At 50.6% G+C, this 23,623-nt stretch overlaps 1 protein-coding gene across 1 annotated transcript in view; it reads left to right on the top strand.

Moving 5' to 3' along the window:
* The first annotated feature begins 2,483 nt into the window (after positions 1 to 2,483).
* ADAMTS16 (ADAM metallopeptidase with thrombospondin type 1 motif 16) overlaps positions 2,484 to 23,623 on the top strand; it is a 158,025-nt gene continuing 136,885 nt past the window's right edge. Inside the window, exons 1-3 of the mRNA XM_042997880.1 lie at positions 2,484 to 2,543; positions 2,630 to 2,735; positions 8,847 to 9,169. Coding sequence (XP_042853814.1) covers positions 2,484 to 2,543; positions 2,630 to 2,735; positions 8,847 to 9,169 — 489 coding nt within the window. The remainder of the gene's footprint in view (positions 2,544 to 2,629; positions 2,736 to 8,846; positions 9,170 to 23,623) is intronic.

The raw sequence follows: 23,623 nt of genomic DNA, 5'->3' as shown, positions 1-23,623 counted from the left end.
TTAGCATCACAAAAGACACCTTTATGGCTCTATTTTCTTGAGAAATTCCAAGGATTTTAGGAGCTCTGTGCCCCAAACAGAAAGACCAACAGGAATCTTGGCTCACCTCACTCCACCCTGGTCCTTTCTGATACCCAGTTCACCAGACTCCCTGCTCTGGGCTCCCAACCTGGCCCCAGGCTGGAGTTCACGTTCTGTATCATCTAGACACATTCCTGGTCTGGGATGAGCAGCTGAAAGAATTGGAAAACACTCATCATTGTAAAGGACATTGTTTCTTCACAATGGCAAGAGATTCGTTTGGTATTACTCAAAAAGAAACAAAGCAAAACAAAACAAAACAACTCCTAAAACCGAATCCTTTTATACCAGCCCCTCTTCTTTCAATCCATCTGTTTCAACAGAAAAAGAGCCCTTGGATGTCCCCACGTCTTAGCTAGACTTGGAAACTCTGACCCCCTTGCACACACATTCAACATAATTAGAAATAATCGGGGATCCATATTTATCAAGCGCACCGTGGAGCCTCAGCCTCCTGCAGAGCCTTTCGCCAGACCCAGATGTGCTGCCCAACCAGCCTCAGCCCCCAGGTCCCTCCGGCTGAGCTCCCTGCCCAGGGCACTGAGACAGCCCTTGTCTGGAGCTGGAGGAAGGGGACCGGTGGTGGAAGACTGTTTTCATTATTTTACTTATTTACTTTTTTTAATGTGTATTTATTTTTGAGAGAGAGAGACAGAGTGGGAGAGGGAGAGACAGAATCGGACGCAGGTTCCAGGCTCTGAGCTGTCAGCACAGAGCCCAGCGCAGCGCTCGAACCCAGGAACAGTGAGATCATGACCTGGGCCGAAGTCGGTTGCATAACCGACTGAGCCACCCAGGCGCCCCTGGAAGATTGTTTTTAAAATCACCGCCAGTACAGGCCATTCTGCAAAACTATTTTCATTTTGAAGAGTGTTTTCAAATAGATGAATATGGCGGGGGGTGGGGGAGTGGGGAGAGGGAAAGAGAGAGAGAGAGAGGAAACTAGAATCAGCCACTGCACAGCCAGGAGCTCTGCTCTCCCGTTGTCAAGGCTGTGGGAGGTAACACACACCTACGCCTCAAAGCTAGCCAGGCAAAGGAAGCCAGAGACCACAGTCACCGTTTGCTCCCCATCTTCCTCTCCAAAATGTGCAAAATAGGCCCGTGTGGGATGCAATGAACGTGAGGGACACTGGAGCCACAGGCCTAGGGGCCCTGACCTCCAGCGTCTGCAAGAGGCTAAGTGGTCACGGAGGAGAGGAGCAACCAGGAGCCGCCACCGGCGATCCGTGCGTGGGAGAACACGCGCTGGCACACGCATGCACTGACGCGCGAGCGCATCGACACGCACACGTGCGCGCACGCGAGAGGGTTCCGATGCCCGGAGGCGCCGCATTCAAACGCGCACACACCGACCGGGCTTGCTGCCGGGCCTGTGGTCGGCGGGGCACCTGCTGCCGCCCGGGCCTTCGGCAGCCCAGCCCCCCGCCCGGGCCCACACCAGTCGCAGCAACCCCAGGGCCTCCCAATGGATTGGCCACACGCGGGCACCCGGCAGCCACGGCGACCCAGGCACGCGCGGCCAGGCCGGTGGAGGGCGGGGGGCGGGGGGGCGCCGGCGCTGGGGGCGCCCCTACATCCTCCGGGACTTGGCGAGGAGCTGGCATTGCTTGCCCGACCCCGTCGTCCCTCATCGCGTCCGCAGCCGAGAGCGGCCGCGGTGCGCACTCAGATCCGCGCGGCTCTCAGAAGCTCTGGGCGCCGCCGTCCCGCCTTTGATCTCCCACCCGCGGCGCAGGGCGGACGCCGCGGGACCCAGGCGCCGCCCAGCCTCCCTCGGCAGGTGTCGGCGCCCGCGGCGGCGCAGGTCGGGCCCGGGGGGTGGCGGGGCGCAGCGGGCCTGCGGGTCCCGAGGGCGCCTGGAAAGCGACTCACGCCGCTCAGCACTCGGAGCCCCCGAGCCACCTCTCCACCCGCGCGCACACGGGGAGGCGGGCGAGGCGCCGAAACGGGCTGGGAGCGCGGGGATCCTCCCGGCCCTCCTCCCGTCCGCCCCGCCCCGCCCCGCCGCCCGCTTCCTCCGGCCTCCGCCCTCCCCCTCCTGTCTCCCCTCCGGCTCCCCACCCCGCCGCCCCCGCCAGCCCCTCCTGCTCCCCGCTCCCCTCCCCTCGCCGGTCCTCTCCGCCTCCCCTCCGCGGCCCGCCTCCTCCCGCCGCTCTCCCACGGTGCGCGCTGGTGCCCCACCGCCCTCCCCGCCCCCCGCGCCGCGCGGAGCCGCAGTGATAACCCCGCGCGGGCGGCGGAGTCGCGGCGGGGAGGCTCCTGCGCGCCTCGGCTCCTCGGTGCCCACTTGCAGCCGCCCGGCTGGGGGCCCCTCCGAGCGCCCCTGGATGGAGCCGCGCGCTCTCCCCGCGGGGGCGCAGCGCGGGCGGCGGGCGCGGGGCGCCGGGGACGGCGCGGCCATGCGGGGCCCCGGGCGCGCGGCGCTCTGTGCGCTGCTCCTGGCGCAGGTGGCTGTGCAGGTGAGTCCCCGGAGGTCGGGGGGCGGGTGCCCGCCGCTTCCCTCGCGCGGCCCGGGTCTCACCGAGGTGTCGCGGCTCTTTTCCAGCAGGCACCTGCTTGCTCCGTGGGACCCGCAGCGGCCTCGCCGGGGAGCCCGAGCGGCCGGCGACCTCCCGGGTCCGCGGAGTGGCCGGCCTGGATGGCACAGGGCGGTAAGTCTGCGGGGAAGGAGGGCCCCAGTCCTCACCAAATAGCTGCCGGTGTTGCTGGTTTACCAGGCGCTGCGAATGCTCCTTAGTCTCCAAACTCACGCAGAGTATGAGCCGCGCTTTCTCGCCTTGTGAGCGAGCACCTGGGAGTCGACTTTCACCAATATTTATATTATATTCCCTTGTGGAACAGTAACGCTTACCAGCGTTATTGGCATAAGCAATAGCAACAAAAGAAGGAATGCGCATTTAATAAGAAAATTTACGAAAGCAAGGAGTAATCTAAAGGTATCTCTAATTGAGGCATTCAGGAAATTATAAAGCGCAGGGGACTCCTTTCTCCACGCCTCACCCCCTCCTGGTCCTCCTCTGGCTGTTTAGATTGAAGGCTCTCTGTGTGCCCTTGACTGAACGGCAGGAGACAAAAGAAAGCCATTTTTGCCCAGTACTCTTGTCAGGGTGAAAGTGGATGGTCTTCAAGGGTTGGGACATAATTGAAATACAGTGCAGGGAAGGGTAATTAGCGTTCGCGACCTCCTAAGCAATGCCGCGCCTTAAGCCATGAGTCTGGTTCATTTGCAGCCTGTGGTTTCACTGCTGCATTTGTAAGTTTCTCGTGCCTTCCCTTAGGTTAAAGGGGAAGGCAGGTGCGGGATGTCGGCCGCTAGGCGCTTTTTATCTGAACCCAATCCCTTGGCGTTTGTTTAATATCAGTGCTTTGCAACATTTCCAGCAATAAGTTGCCATATCAAATGTCAGTATTTTAGAGGAACCAGGTTTGATTATCCCAACATATTTTCAGAAAATCCAGAAGATTACAGTTAATAACTCAATATTTGAATATAGTTTTTAATCTTTGGTAAAGACGGGAGTTGGACACACGCATTACCTATTTGGATTCTCTCTTGCTGGGAGAGTTCATGAATAGTCTATAAATGAAGCCATAGGTTAGACGAACGCTGGGAACGGAAGACTTTTCAGGACCACCAGAGGGCGCTAGATGTAAGTGATAGAAAATCCTTACAAATGACTCAGGGCTGTGTAATTGCTAGAGAAAGGTCATTATCTATTTAAAGGTCACCTTCTTGGTCTGGTCTGGCCCCTGCCTTCCTTCATGTTTCCCGTAGGATGTAACTGTCCATATTGTATTTGATTGTCCCTCCAGAGACACTTGTTAAAAGAAGACTTCTGTAAAAATTCTAGTTCTCCAAAATCATGAAAGTCTCAGGAGATTTTCAGATCCCTGTATGGCATTTATAGAAAATAAGCGGTCTTTAGGTGAGAGCATCATAGGCAGAGAACCACGTCCAGAAGGAGAAGTCAAAGACTCCCTTCCCGAGTGTGCGTCTGCTGTTCCTGGCCGAGGCCGGCTCCCGGGAGCTGGACGGCAGCCTGGCTGGCGTGAGGCTCCAGTCACCTGGCATTATCAGCTGGTGTCACAGGCCTAGCATTTCCATGACAACCACATACCTTGCTTGCTCAGAAACAGAAGGGGAAGCTGTGAGCCATCATCGGTGAAGTTCTAGCTTAGCGGATACACCCCCACCTCACACCCACCCTCTGTGTGTTTTAGGTCTTTAGTTGCAAACGGCTAAGTGGAGAGTTGTGCGTGTCACTGGAGGGCTCTCGTACCAGCAGGGAAAAGACTCTGCTGAGCAGGTCACCTGTGTCTGTTCAGAACAGGAGAGCCGGGGTGCACTTGGTGGGTACTGCTCGGTTATCTAGGTATCGGTGACACACGTTGGCTTTGGACTCCCTCTTTCGGCCGTGAGGTTTGTTTAACACGTCGTTCACACGGTGATTGCAAACTTTGCTCCGTGTCTGGTGCAGTTAAGCAGTAGGAAAGAGAAGCCCGTCTCTTCTGTGAGGCAGCCGTGCCCAACGAAACTATTTTCAGACATTAAGTACACCCGTTTCGTTTTGGCTGATTCAGAATGGTGTTTCCCTACTAGGAGATTTTAATGCTTTGCCTACAAATTGACCTTTGTGGTAAAAATAGCGGCTTCCTGTAAAGAGCCAAGACTATCACAGATTCGTTAGCTTTTTAATTCTCCAGTAAGTTACTCTTCCAGGGCAAGGCGTAGACGTTCTTTAGAAATTTGTTTCATTGTGCGTAATAGACCTGTTGTGTGCGTGTGTGCATTGGGGGATTATACCGATTTACATTCAAACATCCGGGTAACCTGAGACAGGGCAATGTCTTTCAGGTTCACCTGGGGTGTGCTCGTAAATCTTTAACAGCAGGCTCTGTGGCGCCCAGATCTGTAATATTTTCTGGTTCCCAAGGGGTAAGTACTTGCTCCCTGGTGGCTTTCAAGCTACGGATGTGACGTCACTGAATCCTGGGGTAGGGATTCAAGGTTCGGATCCGCTCTCGGCCGCTGGTACCAAGCAGCCCTGCGTGCTCACAGGTGGTCCACACCTCCCGCACTGAGTTTGAAACCGGAGCGGTCTTAGACTTGATGCCGTGGTCAGAAAACCTCTTGAAATCAGGCAGTTCTGACCACTGACGGGAGCAGCCGTACGCGACGTTGTCCTCCTTTACCAAACGTGTAGGGGACACAGGTGTGATTTAAAGGATTCTCGGGATGTCAGGAATCACGCTCATCTTCTTCTTGAAATCGCGAGCCGACAGCCGAGGGGATTATCATCTGAAAACCTAAGCTCAGAAGTTAATTTTTTCAGATTACTGCAGTTATATATTGACTTTTTCCAGATAGTAATGCGTGTATGATGAGATACTGTGCTTGTTTTGTTCATTCACTGAATTCTTTAGCGATGACCTTTTCCGCGTTCATTTATATGTAACCGAGAGTACACATTTGATGGTAAGCAGGGCTTTCGGGCTCAATCAGGATTCCCCCACCTTGGCGGTATGGACATTTTGTAGCGGAGGTCCGGCCTGGGCATCGGAGAATACGTAGCTGCATCCCTGGATTCGGCGGTCAGATTCCAGGAGCGCCACTGTCCCCCTCCCCCTTCCTGACAAAGCAGAAACGTGTCCAGACGTTTGTCTCCTGGGGGAGGGGGAGGGGAATCACTCCGGCTGAGAATCAGCAGACTGAACGGGAAAACCAATCTTCCATCAAACATTTTCTCCCTGCCTCTTGGGAACCGATCGTCATTAAATCCCAAAGAGTGGCTTTGCTGCTGGCACAGCCGTGTCCTGAGGCCAACAGGTCCCAGCCCTCCAGAGCGGACTGTCACTTTCTGTGAAATTTTGCCGAGCTGGTCATTTAAAATTAAAGTATATGGGGCGCCCGGGGGGTTCAGTCGGTTAAGCGTCCGACTTCGGCTCAGGTCACGATCTCACGGTTCGTGGGTTCGAGCCCCGTGTCGGGCTCTGGGCTGACCGCTCGGAGCCTGGAACCTCCTTCGGATTCTGTGTCTCCCTCTCCCTCTGCCCCTCCCCCACTCATGCTCTGCCCCTCTCTGTCTCAAAAATAAAAATAAACATTAAATTTTTTCCAATAAAATTAAAATATAGTTACCGTGAAATAAATCCTATTAAAGACAAAATGAAAAGACTCAACGCTCCTCCCTTATGATTGCTTTACTAGGTTTTACTATTACCTGTGCTCTCGAGGTTATTTACATCAGTCGTATCTGTGTGGGGAGATGTGCATAGGTACAGGTGCAGGTCCGGGGGCGCATCTTTCCACACTCCGTGTTGAGTGACGTCACGTGGAAATCAGCCATGGTGGGGGTATTACCCCAGGGGAACTGGCAAATGCCGTCCACCAGGCCATTCGTGTTTTCCCCTCAGATAGCTGGAGGTCCTGCATTTGTCAACAGGACCCTGGATGTGTGTATGTAAAAGAGGCTTATCAGTGATGCTATTTTGGGCGTAGATATCCAATGTCCCCTCCAGATACAGGATGCATGTTACGTGACTTCCAAAACAAAGGTCAGAAGAACAGGGCTGATGGCATCTGGAAGCAGTTTGATTTTTTGAAATGGTAATCATCTTTTACGCGCAGTAGTCGTGCTGATTAGCTAGTGTTCCCCAGCCTCTGTTGGGATGCACATAGGCTGGGGTGAGGTGGGGAGGGCTCCCTGAGAGCCCCGGGAGGCAGGGGGAAGAGTGCCAGGCCACACCGCTGCTTGGCACCGGCCTCTCCCCTCGGCCCGGAAAGCTGGGCAAGAGGCAGGTGGGGTAGGGCTTTGCGCTCTGCCCCTCGGAGCCGCCCCGGATCAGCCGCCGTCGCCCACACCGGCCCGTCCCTGACCTGTTTCCCCCTTTCTCCTATCCTTGCCTGCAGTTCAACCAGATTTGTTTTATTGTCTCATTTCCCTGGTAAACTGTGAAACAATTCCAGGGTGTTTTGCCCCGCGGGACACAAATGTCCTGCCTTGACGTCGATGTTGACGGTCGGCTCAAGTCGTCCGCCAGACCCTGCTGTGTGCGCACAGCACACAGCACCCACTTACCCTCAGGGCACCCGTTCACACCTGCGTGGCAGGGCCAGGCCCGTGGGCCTAGCACTGGGCCCAGAAGAGTCGCCTGTCAAAGCTCTTGACCGGCAGGGTGCCTGGGTGGCTCAGTCGGTTAAGTGTCCCAGCTTTGGCCCAGGTCATGATCTCAAGGTCCATGGGTTTGAGCCCTGCGTCCGGCTGTCTCCTGTCAGCAGAGATCCTGATTCCAATCTTCTGTCGCCCTCTCTCTCTGCCCCTCCCCTGCTGTTCTCGCTCTCTCGAGATAAATAAACTAAAAAAAAAAGGTCTTGACTGGAGGAGACCGCATCCCTGGAGTCACAGAGGCCATTGTCCAGCCTTTGGTTAACCCGCCACTTGATGGGGCTGGCTGCCTGGCCCTGGAGACTCACCTAGCCCCAGGCTTCAGCATGGGGGGCTCCAGGCAGGGCCTTCCTGTCCGTGGCCTCCCTTGCCCTCTCCACACCCACAAACGGTCACTGGCTGCCTGCTCCTTCCAGAGTAACCTTTCTCTTACCTGCCGGATGGCACAGGGACACACGATCAGGCACTTGTGTAGAAAGACATCGGTTGAGAACAAAACCTCACTTTTCTAGAAACAATAATTACCCAATTACCCCTTACTTCTGACCAAGTGCCATTTCTGTGGGATTCTGTTTTATTGTATCTTACGACTCCAAGAAACATGTCCAACTCCTGCCAGGGCAGAAGAGGGCCCCACTTCTCGAGCATCCATCACAGCAGTCTCCCGACGGCACATGCTGGTAACGAAAGGAGCTCGGAACCTTCCTTCTGTGCTTCCCACAGTGGGGAAACTGACTCAGATGTACAGAGAAGGCAAAACTGCGGGGTCGTCGGTGACTGAAACCCGGCAGACCTGTGAGGGGGCCCTGAGATCTGACAGCCCCTCGGGGGTTTCCGGACTTTTCCAAAAATTGTTTGTCCGAACGTGTTTTAGGCTCGAGTCCTGTGAATCAGAGTGGGCAGAGGATTGTGGTGAGTGGAAAGACCCTGGGCTGTAGACTCTGGCAGTTGGCCAAGAACTCAGGCCAACAAGAGGGTCCACCACGCTTTTCCGTGGGAGCAACCACATAGGAGCATTTCCCAATGTTAGCATCTAGAAACCCGGAATATGTCTGCGTAGGGTTTACGGGATTCCTCGATTTAACAATAAAATATTAAAACATTAAGCAGCAAGGAATGCCCATCAGATTTGCCTTTTTAATAACTGTTTTCTGAAGCTAAAATTTGTCAGCTCAATTGAGATGGTTGTAAACAAAAAGTGTGACTGAAAGCATATTTAGAACCATAAATGATTACGTATCATCATGAGCGTAAGGTGAAATTTATGAAATGGAACCCCACATGTCCCGTTTTTGAACTTCCTGGGTCTGTAATCTGTTTTTCCTTTGAAGTGTCATAGATTTTGCCGTACTGGGACTAGCCCGTGATGGGGCACCAGTGACTTCCCTACAGGCTACTTTGAAGGTTTTCCCTTCTGACTCTGATTGTTTGCGTCCCACGGCGGAGGTCTGAGGTTGGCTCGACGCTGCAATTTTCCTCCGTCGTGTTTTACCGGGAGGGAGTGTCGTCTGGCAATAAATTACATTCTAAGACTGACTCCCAGGTTCTTTTTAGAATTCTGAAATTACTCAGCCAAGCCCCGTCTTTGTCTTTCAGAATACGAGCTGGTGTCCCCCTATGAGGTTGACCACAACGGAGACTACGTGTCGCATGAAATCGCGCACCCTCAGAGGAGGAAGAGGGCGCTGGCCCAGCTCGGGGTTGAATCTCTTCACCTTCGGCTGAAGGGCTTCAGGCATGACTTCCACCTGGAGCTGAAAGCGTCCAACCTGGTGGCTCCTGGGTTTATGGTGCAGACGCTGGGGAAGGGAGGCACCAAGTCCGTGCACGCCTTCCCGCCCGAGGATTTCTGTTTTTATCAAGGCTCCTTACGATCCCACAAAAATTCCTCGGTGGCTCTTTCAACGTGCAAAGGTTTGGTGAGTACCTGCCGCCGCTAGTGAGGTGACAGGGACAGTGGCGTGTGTGAAGGGGGAGGGCGATGAGATGTCCCTTGAGATCGTCTAGCTGACTCCTCCGTCATCGCAGGGCAGATTTCACTGATCTGTGAAAGCAGGAGAACGTTGTCAAGGAGCGCTGTCTACGAGGCGCAATGCCGTCGCCTTGGGCCCATTTGGCTGTGGCCCATTCTGGAGAAATGTCTTCATTCTGCAAAGAACAACACGAGTCCCCTGGTGGACCGGGTTGATTATTTGATCGGCTGCTTGAAAGCCCTTTACTCGTGTCGTTCTGTCCAGGATCGCATGCTTACAGGTTAGGGTAGTAATTCCAAATGTGACAAAGCCGTGGCCGGGAAGCGCAGGTCTCACTGGACTGATGATTCTCTGGGCATGTTCCCCATCTTCTTAGCACGGTAGAGACTTGGATGGCGAGCAGCTGGTTCCGGGAGTATTCCGCAAGATGAGCAAGCGTTCTAATAAATTTTAATTACTTTTTAAACACATATTCATCTTTAAGAGACAGAGCGCGAGCAGAGGAGGGGCAGAGGGAGAGGGAGACACAGACTCAGAAGCGCGCTCCGGGCTCTGAGTTGTCCGCACAGAGCCCGATGCGGGGCTCGAACTCACGGACTGTGAGATCATGACTTGAGCTGACGTCGACCCTTAACTGACTGAGCCACCCAGGTGCCCCAAGAAATTTCCATTTGATAAATGAGCAACGTTTCACAGTATGAGTGGTATGTGATGCCAGATGTCACATGGTCACAACTGAGCCAATGGTTCTTCTCTGTCTCTCTCTGTCTCTCTGAGGGATTGTGGGTGATCATTTCCCATGCGCGGATGCTCAGTCTCTGGCCATGATGTGTGGCAGACGTTGGTGATTTTTCACAACGTTGGAAGGTGCCCCCAACTGGCAGTGGTGGATTTTTTGTCACTTCAGAGCACCTATGGACAGTCCTTTGCTTTTCCACACAACAGTGAGCTTAGGAATGCTTTGCTCCATTTTAGGTCATTAGATAGGTTCCTTGTTAAAGTCACAGGAACAGAAAAAGATTCTATTGAGCCGATAGACAGCAGTGATGCCGTTAGTGATGGTGAATGTCGTCCGACACAATAACCACCCCCCCCCCCCGTCTCTTGTCTCCCTCACACCGGCCACGAAGGTTTTCAAAGGTAAGTGCAGGTTAATTTGCTTATTTTTCTTTATGTTTTGTATTTTATTTAATATTTTGTATTATGTTACAGGATTATAATCACTTTATATGAATGTTGTCTGGGTTGTGGAATGAGTCATCTGAGCTTCCATTACTTCTTATGGGGAAATTCTCTTGGATGTATGAGAGCTTTGGATTACAAGCACGTTTCTGGAACGAATTCTGCTCACAAGCCAAGGTTTTACTCTATCGGACTTAGACATCGAACATCACTTAAATGCCTCTGGGGGTCCCCTTCGCTGGTCCCTTCATTAAGGAGCATCCAGCCAAGTTGAGAAGATACCGGCATCCCTCAGGCTGATCCAAGCCAAAATCTTAATGCCTCGTCATTTAATTTTCTTGAAATAGTTCCATATTTTAAAGCAACAAACGCTTAGTAGATACTTAGAGTCTTGAGTACATTAATCTGTCAGACACAGATGAGTGAGATGTGTCTTAGGTAGCTGAGTGAAGATGTGTGGTCACGTTTTAAGGTCTTGACCACATTTTGAACATTTATTACATTTCCAGAAAATGTTTTACATCTGTCTTAAGCTTCTTTCTCCCTTTGGAAAGAGGGAATTCAGACTCTGCATCTTAGAAGGATTTTGTGTATGGGAGTGCGAGTATCGGATGCCCAAGTATTTGAATCCCTTCAAATACTACACATGTGCAAATGCTAAATCCTGTTAAAAATTGCCAAACAATATTAACACTTGCTTTTCAGGGGAATGGGAAATGGATTGATCCCGTGTCTACCCTAATTTGTGAAGGGCTTCTGGTTTGAGAGTGATCACAACCGGGATTTGCCAAGGATTTGGCGGTTATTTGGCATAATTTTTATGATTGAAGACGGTGTGGGTGATTTCTTCCATGTTCTCCCAAGAAAAACAGATCTCCCTTAATTAAAGGGCTAGAACTCTTCATATAATGCATCAAAGGAAGAGATCTCCTCCTTGGCTTTTTTAACGAAAGCTCAGACCCGGAATGGAAGCCATCTGTGTGGAAGGGAGGCGCGCCGTGCCTTCAGAACTCATATCCTTGGATTTGTCTGCGGAGCTTGGGCGAGGTGCTTCCCATGACCCCGGCAGGGGTGCAGACTTAAAAAAGACTCCTCTGGATAACGAGCACCGGAATTTAATATTTCGGTCACTGGAATAGGAATCTGTATGCCTTCACCATTCATCTTCCAAACCCATTAAATCCAGCTTCGCTGATACTTTGTCTGTAGAGGATCATTACGAACATGACCTTGACTAGACTTATGAGTGTGAGGGGCAGGGGCATTTGCCATATGACAAATCAAAGGCATTTTAAAGAAGAAAAAGGGAGGATAAGGAGTCCTCTGTCGTTAGCCAGATAAGAAAAAATATCGAATGGGAACGTCCCTCAACTGGGTGCCAAGTCCGTTATTTCTTTCCTGATGGATGGCTACCCCATCTCTCATTCAGATCTCTTAAGGTATGAAGAAAAATGGTGTTACATTAGATGAGGGCTTCTTTTATTAGGGGTGGTGGGGGAGGATCTAATTAAAGTCCCAGGTAGATCTCAGTTAAGCTTTTTTTTTTTCCCCAGTGTTTCTGGTCGGCCCACCTATTGAGTGGCAGGCAGCTGCCTGTAGAATTCTCTTTTGTTTGCCCGTTGTCCCTCACACCCTTCTGCAGACTCTAGGGGAGAGCACGATGCAAACAAGATCCCCGGTGGTGGAGAAATCGCCCATACTGCGTTCTCCTGCTTCTCCCTACAGCGTGGGACTGTTACCTTGAAGTTAAAATATATCGCGTAACTAAGAGTTTAACGTCTTCAACTGGAGAACTTGGTTGACAATTGTGAGACGGTGCAGTTTGCAAACCGATACGCAGTTTTCTCCCCAGGTTCTCGGAGTTTGAGTTCGGGAGCCCTCGGCTGTAGTTGTTCGGTAAACGGGTCTGAGGAACACTGTCAAAGTGAGTAGCTGCTGGTGTGGTCCTATTTATGGTAAGCAACTGTTCTTGCAAGACTAAAATGACTGTTTTCCCAAGGATCTTGGGAAACGCGAATGAGCTTCAGAACTGGGTGGCGCTGGAGCCTTCCAGAGCCGGGCACGAGTTGCCGGTTGTCCGATGAGAGAGCCAGGACACAGGTGATGTCACCGCAGTGATGACGGGAGGGAAAATACAGGTGCCAGGAGATGCGGAGAGGGTGCATCTCGGAGGTGGCAGATTCAGCCTAGGTTCCTGGAGTAGTTTTGTCCAAGCCGAATCTTCATAGGAGACTCGGGTGTGATGCCCAATGGAGGAGTCACAGGCTGCCCCGGGGAAGACTCCTAACATCGTTCACCATCATGGAGTTCTCCGCTGCCCCATCTGTAAACCCTAAAAAGACCTCTAAAGTTGTCCCGGTACTTCCACCAAGCGTCTTGACTGAAAACATTTCTTATCTCACTGCATCAGGTTATTTTATTTTATTTTTAAGTGCTTATTTATTTATTTTGAGAGAGAGCGAGCGCACGTGTGGGGGAGGAGCAGAGAGAGAAGGAGAAGGAACCCCAAGCAGGCTCCGCCCTGTCAGCACGGAGCCAGGCGGAGGGCTCGATCTCATAAACCGTGAGATCGTGACCTGAGCCGAAATCAGGAGTCGGACGCTCGGCTGACTGAGCCCTCCAGGCGCCCGAAGGTTATTTGTAAAAAAGGCAGTGTGTGTAATTGCCATGTCCCTACCTAATTGACATCACAGACCTGTTGTGGTGACCGGCATGGGTGTGTAAATGTGTGGGCACAGCAGGTGCCTTTCAAGAATGACTGCACTAGTGAGCGCGGGAAACAGCCATGGCCAGGACGAGAGCGGAAGAACCCGGACTAACTTACTGTGGATTTTGTGCCGGATGCTTGGCTAATAGCCTCACTGTTGTTATCTCACTTAGCCTAATGACCACACTAACATAGGTGCTGTTTGTTTGTTTTTTTTTAAGTTTATTTATTTTGCGAGAGACAGAGGCAGCAGAAGCAGGGCAGGGGCACAGAGAGAGAGGGAGAGAGCGAATCCCAAGCAGGCTCTGTGCTGTCAGCACAGAGCCCCACGTGGGGCTCGATCTCCAGAACCGTGAGATCGTGACCTGAGCTGAAATCAAGAGTGGGATGATTATCTGACTCAGCCACCCAGGCACCCCAGTACAATTTTTTTTTTAAAAAACGGCTTTATCGACATGTAGTTTACACATCGTTCCCCCCCTTGGAAATGTGTAATTCAGGGGTTTGTAGTAGGTTTCCAGATCACTACCACCTAATCTGAGACTCTGCATCCCCTCAGAAGGAAACCCCTGACAGTTCCCATTTCCCCAGGCCCCATCAGTCCTGGGCCCACGAATCTTACACTCAGTCTCTATAGATTTATTTACCTCATCTGGCGATTTCCTGTAGAGGGAAGCATACATCATATGGTCTTTTGTGACCGGCTTCTTTTGCTTAGCATAATGTGTTCACATTTCATCCATGTTGTAACCTGCATCAGAACCTCATTATTTTTTTAAACGTTTACTTATTTTGAAAGAGAAAGCACAAGCGGGGAGGGGCCGAGAGAGGGGCAGAGAGAATCCCAAGCAGACTCCACGCTGTCCGCAAGGAGCCGGACGCGGGGCTTCAATTCACAAACCGTGAGATCGTGACCTGAGCTGAACCAAGAGTCGGACACTTAACCGCCCGAGCCACCCGGGCGCCCCAGGGCGTTATTTTTATGGCTAAATAATAATCCCGTGTACACATATACCACATTTTTTATCCCCTCGGCAGTTGATGGATATTATTGTCTCTGCTCTTTCTGGCAATTGTGAATAACACTGCTGTCCGTGTCCTGGTTCTTGTGTGGCCGTACGTTTCTTTTCTCTTGGGTTTATACCTAGGAGCGTAACTGCTGCGTCCTATGGGAATCCTGCGTTTAACATTTTGAGGAAATTCCAAACTGTTTTCCGCAGTAGCTCTCCCACCTTGCATCCCCCTAGCATCGTATGAGGTTTCTGATTTCTCCACATTCTGGCCCCCACGTGTCCATCTTCTCGATTATAGCTCTCTTGATGACCATGGGGTATCCCACTGTGGCGTCGAGTGGCTGGATAGAGAGCGTTGGTTGACAGTCTTGGTTGTTGTTATTCTTGTTACGGCTTGGTTACTGTGTTTTCCTTCCGGCGCTTTGAAGATGTTATCCTGCCTCTCACCCCCTGTTGTTTCTCAAGAGAAGTCTTCTGTTTATTTCATCGCAGTTTTATTGTTTGATTTTGTGGCTATTTCCCGATTTTCTTTTTTTTTTTTATTTAATTTTTTAATGTTTATTTTTGAGAGAGAGAGAGAGACAGGAGGAGAGAGAGAGAGAGAGAGGGAGACACAGAATCAGAAGCAGGCTGTAGGCAGGCTCTGAGCTGTCAGCACAGAGCCCGACGCGGGGCTCGAACCCATAAGCCACGAGATCATGACCTGAGCCGAAGTCGGACGCTCAACCGACTGAACCACCCAGGCGCCCCTCCCGATTTTCTTTCGGTCTTTGTCTTTCTACATTTTTACTGTGATGTGTGCGCGTGTGGCCAACTTTGTCCTCACCTTGTGGGGCTCCCATTATGCGTATGTTGGTGTGTTCCATGGTGTACTGCATTTCTCTGAGGCCCCATTAATTTTCCTTCATTTGCTTTTTTCTCTGAGCCCTTCATCTTGCCCGATCTTTATCGATCTGTCTTCAAATGCACTGATTCTCTGCTGACAGTTCAAATCCACTACTCAGTTTCTATGGTAAAGTTTCCTTTGTGATACTGTAGTGTTTTTGGTTTTGGTTTTTTGAAAGAGAGAGAGATAATGTGAGTGCGAGGGAGAAAGAGAGGGAGGGAGAGGGAGAGAATCTTAAGCAGGTTCCACTCTCAGGATATGCAGAGCCCGATGTGGGGCTCCATCCCAGGACCCTGGGATCATGCCCTGAGCCTAAATCTGGAGTGAGACGCCTAACTGAATGAGCCACCCAGGCACCCCTGGGATATTGTACTTTTTAAACCAAAGAATTTCCATTTGGTTATTTTAATAATTTCTCTTAGTCTGTATTTTACACCTTTGTCGCCAGGCCTTGCTTTAATCCTTCAGACGTCGTTCCCTTTGGTTCCGTGAACGTGTTTACAACAGTTGCTTTGAAGCACGGGTCTACTAAGCCCAGCATCTGGGACCCCTCAAAGCAGTTTCCGTGCCTGTCTCTTTTCACGTTTGGGGCCACACTTTTCTGCTTCTTTGCATGTCTCAGCGTTTTCTGCAAAAACTGAGCCTCACGGAGAAGGGTGGCAACCCCGGACCCTACCCGCGGTCTGCCGTCCAAGGCTTCCTGCTGCTGTTTCTTTTCCTCCTGTCGGTTTCGTGACTTGGCAGGACTGGTTCCGTGCAGCCTCCGATGTCGCTCCTCATGAGTGCCACCTGGAGCTCGTGCGCCATCTTCCAGAGAGCCCGGCGTGCTGCTCTGCGGCCGTTGGTGGCACCCCACCCGCTCACCTGTGCTAACTGCTAGCGGATTGTGTTGTTGTTGGGGTGTGTGTGTGTTCATGTTTTACGACACCCTGGGGCATAAATTGCTCGGCGGTCTGACTCGACTAACGTAGAGCTCCTTTGGAGGGTTCCAGACAAGCTCTTGCAAAACTGCTCTTTAATCAAATCAGACTGTGAAGCAATTTGCACTTCAGAGCGGTAGTGATTAAAAAAAAAAAAGAAAAAAGAACAATGAGCCCCTTGAGGTGAGCCCCCCTTCTTAAAGCTGGTGCTCCTCCTGGGTAGGACATATATGTGCCACTGCGTGGAACAGGGGCCGGCAGTGTCTGCTTCTCCCCGAGTGCCAAGCACCCCTACCCTATGAGTGGGGCTCCGGGTGAGGCTGTGGGTACCCAGGCCCCTCTGTCTGCTTCCCGGCCTGCAGCTGTACCTTGCAGATGAGCTGGTATGGGGACGGCCAGGGTTCCCTTATCCTCAGCCTGCTGAGTCCGGAGAGGAGCTTCTGTCCTGAGAGTTGTGGCCGCTTGTAGAAGGCAGATCGGTTCTTGTGGCTGCACCTGCCCGGAGCACAACTGTTGTGGTAGGGGGAGCAGAGGGGCAGGAGGCCTGGTAAGCAGGCCAGTTACTTGGAAGTGTAGCTGTAGAATGGGAGTCGGGGGAACGGGAGGCCCTTGTCTTCTCGGGAGCTCTGTGCCACCGACTGGGGGCAGGGTGAGGCTGTGACTGGCCCACGGCCCAGAAGCCACTGAATTTTCACCATTCTTTCCAAGATTTATGAAATTAGAGTCCGTAGATATGTCTCCCTGTTGGAAGCCCTGAGGACAATTTACATGGTTCGTGTGTGTGTGTGTGTGTGTGTGTGTGTGTGTAATTTCTAGCAGTGAAATGATCGTTTCACTGGAGAGCAGATCTGCCCCACCCCGTACACTTCCGTTCTGGAAGTCAGTCTCCACTAGGTGCTGTCATCGACCCATTTTACAGATCATTGCCCAAGGCCACTCTATTGTCCCCCTGTTACAGACGACTCCCATGGTCATTCTTAAAAGAGTGGGCTTGGCATCCAGGAAGCCTGACTTGAGAACCAGCTCTTCAGACAATAGTGCTCTCTTGCTTCCTAGGATCCTCAGGACAGAGAGAGACAGGGTGTGGGTGGGGGAGGGGCAGAGAGAGAGGGAGACCCAGAATCCAAAGCAGCTCCAGGCTCCGAGCTGTCAGCAAAGAGCCCGACGCAGGGCTTGAACCCACAAAGCGTGAGATCATGACCTGAGCTGAAGTCGGACGCTCAACCGACTGAGCCACCCAGGTGCCCCTGAATGATCGTATTTCACATTTACAGATAAAAATATTATATTTACCCAACTTCTGTTTTGAGGTATAAATAACTATACAATTCATTTTAAAATTCATTTCATCTGATTTCTTTCTGTGACTGCTGAGCACCCTAAATTTTCTGTCGGGGCATATAGTTTATTCAGAAAGGATGTATTTGGTAAGGTTTCTAACAAAACAATGTTTAAAAACTCCCATTAGTCAATACTGTTAATGAGGCTTCTGTAGATAAGGATTTTGTGGCATATGATGGGATTAGATTTTCTTAAAGTATTTCATGCAAGTTCTGTACTTAGATTGTCACCTTAGCTCCACCTCACCCCCCCCCCAAAAAAAAAAACAAGTCTGTCCACTGCCTTTGGCACAAAATCTGTGTGAAATTTAGCCCTTCTTATGTAAATCATTGTGTTTGTTAAAGCTTTTAATGCATAGGATACATACCCCTTCTCCTAAAATCTAACTATTCTCTTGTTTCCGGCAATGTTGGAAAACCGGTAACTCCCACAGTTCCCAGTGTGCTTAAGAATTCCTTCACATGGTGGGGGTGGGGGTGGGGGTGGGGGTGGGGGTGGGGGTGGGGGTGGGGGTGCCTGGGTGGCCCAGTTGGTTAAGCACCCGACTTTGGCTCAGGTCATGATCTCAGGGTTCATGAGTTTGAGTCCCGCTTTGGGCTCTCTGCTGTCGGTGTAGAGCCTGCTTGGGGTCCTCTGTCTCCCTCTCTCTCTGCCACTCCCCAGCTCATGCTTGTTCTTCCCCCCCCCCAGAAAATAAATAAACACTAAAAGAAAGAAGAATTCCTTCACTTGGTTGGAGACTTACTCAGTGCGCTGGTCGGAGTGGTCCTAGGTTTTATTCCCAACCTCAGACTCCGGGGATTCTCTGGAAATCCTAGTCATGGAGAGTTTTCCTGCAGCACCCAATAAATCCTCGGAAACTGTCTGAAATATTGCCAGACTTTTAACTGACTTTGAGAAATGTTCTGGAGCCAGTAAAATAAAGCGGGAGTGGAGGGAAGAAACAACAACAGAGCCGGTCAGAAGAGACAATAGGAGTTTTTAAGAGTTGTGCTGCAATCTGAGAAGGCCAGTGGTGGCACGACCGGGTTGAAAATATGTCAGGCTTGGGAGGCATGTCGTTACGTCGTGGAGAATGTGCGTTTTTTAGAGGAAGTGAGGCCAAAGTTGGTAGCTGTTAGGAAATGTAAACATGGGTGTGGGGAACCAAAGAGCATGCCGGATAATTATGTTTCTGCCGATTCCTTAAGAATGAATGTAGTTAAGAATTTTGAAATTGACAGACATGAATGTGGTTCATCACCAGAAATGGATCCAGGTTACCGGTTTGTAAGATGATCTTTTATACTTGAGGTGGCCAGCGGTTTTTCTGTTAGCTTCCCATTCGCTGTGAACAGACATGACGTGCCTAGAGAAATGTAATTACAAAACCTAGAGGTTTCTTCCACTTCCCTTATTTGTCAGATGACCAACCTGAGCTTCAGTGCGGTGCGGTGACGCGGCCGATATCGCAGAGCCAGCCGAGTTTAGACAGGTGTTGGATGTGCGCCTTCAGATTCTCTGTCCGGTGATGTGCTCACCGAACACACTGGACGCTATTACTTTTCATATACCGAGGAAGCAACAGAAAGCGTTTAAGTGTTGGAATATGAGCCAGAGATTCTAAAAATAAAATCAATGTGTCTTTGGTCTGGGGATCTGGGCCAGGTAGCAGTGGGGAGAGGAGAGACGGCCAGCTTCCCTTCCGGTTGGTGCGGGGTATTCCCAGTGTCCCTTATTAGAAGGCAGATGCTTCTCCCGCCACCACCAAGGACGACGCTCAGAGGGACTCATCATGGTCGGTAGAATATTTGCTGGAAGGATCATCATCAGGTGCTCATCTCTGCAACCAGTGTGACCAGCATGTTCTTCACGGGCAAGATTGGCCCGAGACAGCCAAATGGGTCTCTTTGGGGGAGCAGGAATGTGACCCCGCGGTCATTTCCTCTGGGGGATGACCCAAGTCTGGGATTCTCTGAAGGACAAGAATCCCTGAAGCCTGCTTATTAGGCAGTGGCTATTCAAGAGAACGTCCAGCCCAGTCTACAGATTAGAAGAAGGGACTGGAGGAAACCGTGCCTTTTAAAGCAGGGTCCTGATTGCCTGAGGTTCAAGCAGAGCAGGATGGCTGTTTTCTTCTTAAATGTCACTTTCCCTGACCCACACATCTAAAATCGCCCACTCTTCCCCCTCCAAACCTACTTCCCGCCCTCTTCCCTGCTGTCTTTTTCTTGGTATTTATTGTTACCTGTATCAGTCATAGTCCAGTTAGGACCCGGAAACCGCACACCTCGATAAGAGAGAATTAATGTCGAGCATGAAGGTATTAACTGAAAAATTAAAAAGGGAATACTAAAGCTTTGCAAGATGGAAAATGCAGTTAACAGGTACTGCCCCTGCGGCTGAGGGAACCCAGTGAAGGAGTTGTGGTTATCAGAATTTAGATGCCTCAGGGAGGCTCAAACCCCCAAGCAGGTCCAGCTGGTGCTGGACTCTGAGGGGGCATGTTGCTGGTTCTTCAGGTAAACCCTAAACTAGAACAGACTGCCACTGCCAGGTGGAACAACGCTGACAGGAACAGGAAGCGGACAGGAAGTCCGCAGGGGACGGACAGGAAGTCCGCAGGGGGCAGACAGGAAGTCCACAGGGGGCAGACAGGAAGTCCGCAGGGGGCAGACAGGAAGTCCGCAGGGGGCAGACAGGAAGTCCACAAGGAGAAGACTGGAAGTCCACAAGGGGAAGACAGGAAGTCCACAGACAGGAAAGAACAAGTTCTTCCACATTCTTCAGTCTGTCCAGCCTCTCACCAAACGGGCTGTGACAGCGATGAAGAGCGAGCAGGTGGCAGAGCAGAAGTGGGATTTGCAGAGTTCTGGCATCAGCACCACACAGCACAGTTTAAAAGGGGAGCTGGGAGCTAAGGATGATGTCTTCACGCTAAGCAAGCTGGCCACTATGCTAAATGTTGAGAGGGTAGCAGGGGTTCGTGTCTGACTTCTGCCTGGTTTATCCTCAGCGCTGTCAATAGTGTCTGACATACAGTAAAGCCCTCAAAACTGGATTCGATGAGTGAGTGATTTTTTTGGTGGCAAAATGGTCCTGGCGCTTTGCAGAAATCATCGCACAGACACTGGTCCGGAGGCGGGAAGACACGGAGACCCCAAAGCCGAAACAGCAGGGACACCGCAGCCCTGTCTACGGAAAGACTGGACTGACCGTAAGGACCAGAACTCAGCAGGCCTGAGAGCTGGAATATTCCCGGGTGGGGCTGGGGACGCTGGACCCAGTACACGCACCCATTCCTTCCCTATCCGCTCATCGGGTTCAAATCAGATCTCTTGCGGTGTTTGCCTGGTGGGAGAGGCAGCCGCGTCTCCTCAGTAGGCTTGAAAGTCCCATTTTGGGACTTATTATATGGGAACAAGTTGGAAGTCAGGGCCTCGTGTGTTCGTGTGCTTGCAGCGTCCATGTCCCTGTAAATCCCTCCCAAAGGAGAGATTGGGGCGTCATCATCCACAGGCCCGAGGCCAGACTGTAACAAGGCGAGGCCTGTCCTTGCTCACTTCGGACAACAGGGGGCGTCAGGAGCCCCGACCCTGGTCTCAGGTTCCTGGAGTCTCAGAACTCCGCTGTTGCTGGCGTGACCACGCTCGGTTCCCTGCTCGTTCCAGGCATGTGTCGCTTTTGCTGATTTTGATTCCTTTGTCTGAGGACGGCAGTCATCTTATTCCACATGTATCTCACTACTTGAAGAACTTGTTTTACTGATTTTTTTAAGGAAAAACAGCATGTGTTTTACAGACATTCAATCGAGTAAATTCAGTGTTTTAAAATAGTAGTGAAAGCAGTGTTCGTTTCATATTATCTTTTCTATAATTTCTGTGAAATTAAGGGAAAACGAAATAAAAATATCTCATTTGCAAATTTACAGGCTAGAGAAATGTAGGCAGTATTCCTATGTTTCCTTTTGGTCAATTGATAATAGAGGGACATACCCAATAAGGTATATGCTGTCATTATATCTAAAAAGTTACCAGTTTACAGGGCGCCTGGGTGGCTTAGCAGGCTAAGCGTCCCACTCTTTATTTTTTTTTTATTTTTTATTTTTGGGAGACAGAGAGACAGAGTGCAAGCAGGGGAGGGGCAGAGAGAGAGGGAGACACCGAATCTGAAGCAGGCTCCAGGCTCCGAGCTGTCAGCACAGAATCCGACGCGGGGCTCCAACCCAGAAACGTGGGATCATGACCTGAGCTGAAGTCGGATATTTAACCCACTGAGCCACCCAGGCGCCTCAAGCATCCAACTCTGGATCTTGACCTAGGTCATGATCTCATGATTTATGAGTTTGAGCCCTGCATCGGGCTCTGCACTGACAGTGTGGAGCCTGCTTGGGATTCTCTCCCTCCCGCTCTCTCTGCGCCTCCCCTGCTTGTGCATACACATTCTCTCTCTCGAAATAAGTAAACTTAGAAAATAAAGTTACCAGTTTTAAAGCAAAAATTAAACTAGGGTAAAAATTAAAAAATACATACACACACACACACACACACACACACACACATGCTGTTACCAGATTTACAGTGATGCTAAGATGTTTGGTTGCCTTTAGTTTAAAAATGGTACTAAAATAATAGAAAACTTAAATAGGCAATGACATGATATATCCAGTCATCCCAGTTTTTTGTCATTGAATAATTGTATCTTCAACCAGTAGAAATTTGGAGCAAAACTTGTAAAATGAAATGCAGTTGAAGCGTTTGGTGACTTCATCCAGTATGCAACGTCTGTGAAAAAAAACATTTGCCTTGATGATGACCTTAAGGTCACTTCATTCTATCATAATTTATATTTCCATATGAGTACATTGTATGAATGGTGAAAAAGCAGGTGCTGACCCTTAGCTGTGATAAGCCACATTTAAGTTCATGGCTGTTGGGAATCCTTTCAGGACTGCCAGCACCCAGCAGTGTTCCTGGCCCATGTGAGCAATTGGATGGATGGATAGGGGGGTGGGTGGGTGGGTAGATGGACAGACAGATAGTTAAATGGATGGATGGATGGATGGATGGATGGATGGATGGATGGATGAAAAGTCCTCGTGTTAGATACTAGTTCCATCTATGCTGGAGACAGTTCCTAAGAGAATCTCTAAACAAATTTTAAGTAAGAAACACTGCAATATACTTGGGTCGTGGGATATGATATAACTTGTATAAAGTACAATTCAAAAAGCTAAGTGGATTTGCCCATCTCTTAGCTTCTTATACCTTATTGTATGAGCATAGAGACGAAATTGTGTCTCTGCGTCTTGGATGGATGTCTTCTTTAGCTATTAAGCTTATGACGAGGGGGATTGCCTGTTGCACACGAGGATTTCTGAAGAAGGGTATTCTTTTTTTTTTTAATTTTTTTAATGTTTATTATTTTTGAGAGAGAGAGCAAGTGGGGGGGGGGGTGGGCAGAGAGAGAGAGGGAGACACAGAATCGGAAGCAGACTCCAGGCTCCAAGCTGCCAGCACAGAGCCCGATGCGGGGCTGGAACCCACAGACTGCGAGATCATGACCTGAGCTGAAGTCGGCTGCTCAACTAACTGAGCCACCCGGGCGCCCCTGAAGAAGGGTATTCTTAACCCACTTTGAATCCTTCACAAAGAGTGATGCAGTGCACTTTCAGGGACGAAAAGCTAGCACTCACCATAAAATAAGAAAAAAAAAATTTCCATTTCTACTCTGTTAAGTTAGCTGAGATAAATATTAAGCACTTTGTAAATCAAAATCCAGAACCAAGCTAGTCAACAAGCATTGGAGCCCCTACAATCGAAGGACTGTGGTCGTCATCCTGGGAAACAAATGAACAGAAAAACATGTACTGTCTACATTCTCCATGCAAGGAAAGATCTCTGTTTAGATGGACATATACACAAGAAACAGAGTCAAATGACTACTTGAGACAACAAAAGGGGAAACATAATGAGAAAACGTAGCCCTTGGAGTCACACGGGGCTGTTCACAGGGAGTTTCTCTCATTTACTAGCCCAATGGCTCTGTACTTGGCTTTTCCCGTTTCCTTAATTTGTAAATAACCCTGATGTCACCGGCTGGCGGGAGGATGGAGCGAGGCAGTGTATGCCCAGAGCCCGCAGCACAGAACTTAGCGCCCAGTAGGAGCTGAGCCCTCGCCCCTCTCAGCCTCCCCCGTGTAACTGCGAAATGTGGGTACAAACCTAATTAGAAGCGAACTGCCCACGTGCCAGCAGGCTCGCGTCAAGTGAGGGAACCAGGAGGTGACACTGACCTTCAGAGAAGCCCCACAGTTGAGATGGGAGTGGAATTAGGATCTATCGTATTCACACTGGAACCTTCTGGGTGGGT

The sequence above is a fragment of the Panthera tigris genome, chromosome A1, assembly GCF_018350195.1.
Source record: "Panthera tigris isolate Pti1 chromosome A1, P.tigris_Pti1_mat1.1, whole genome shotgun sequence".
In the NCBI taxonomy this organism is placed as follows: Eukaryota; Metazoa; Chordata; class Mammalia; order Carnivora; family Felidae; genus Panthera; species Panthera tigris.
This window is presented reverse-complemented; position numbering and strand designations above follow the sequence as displayed.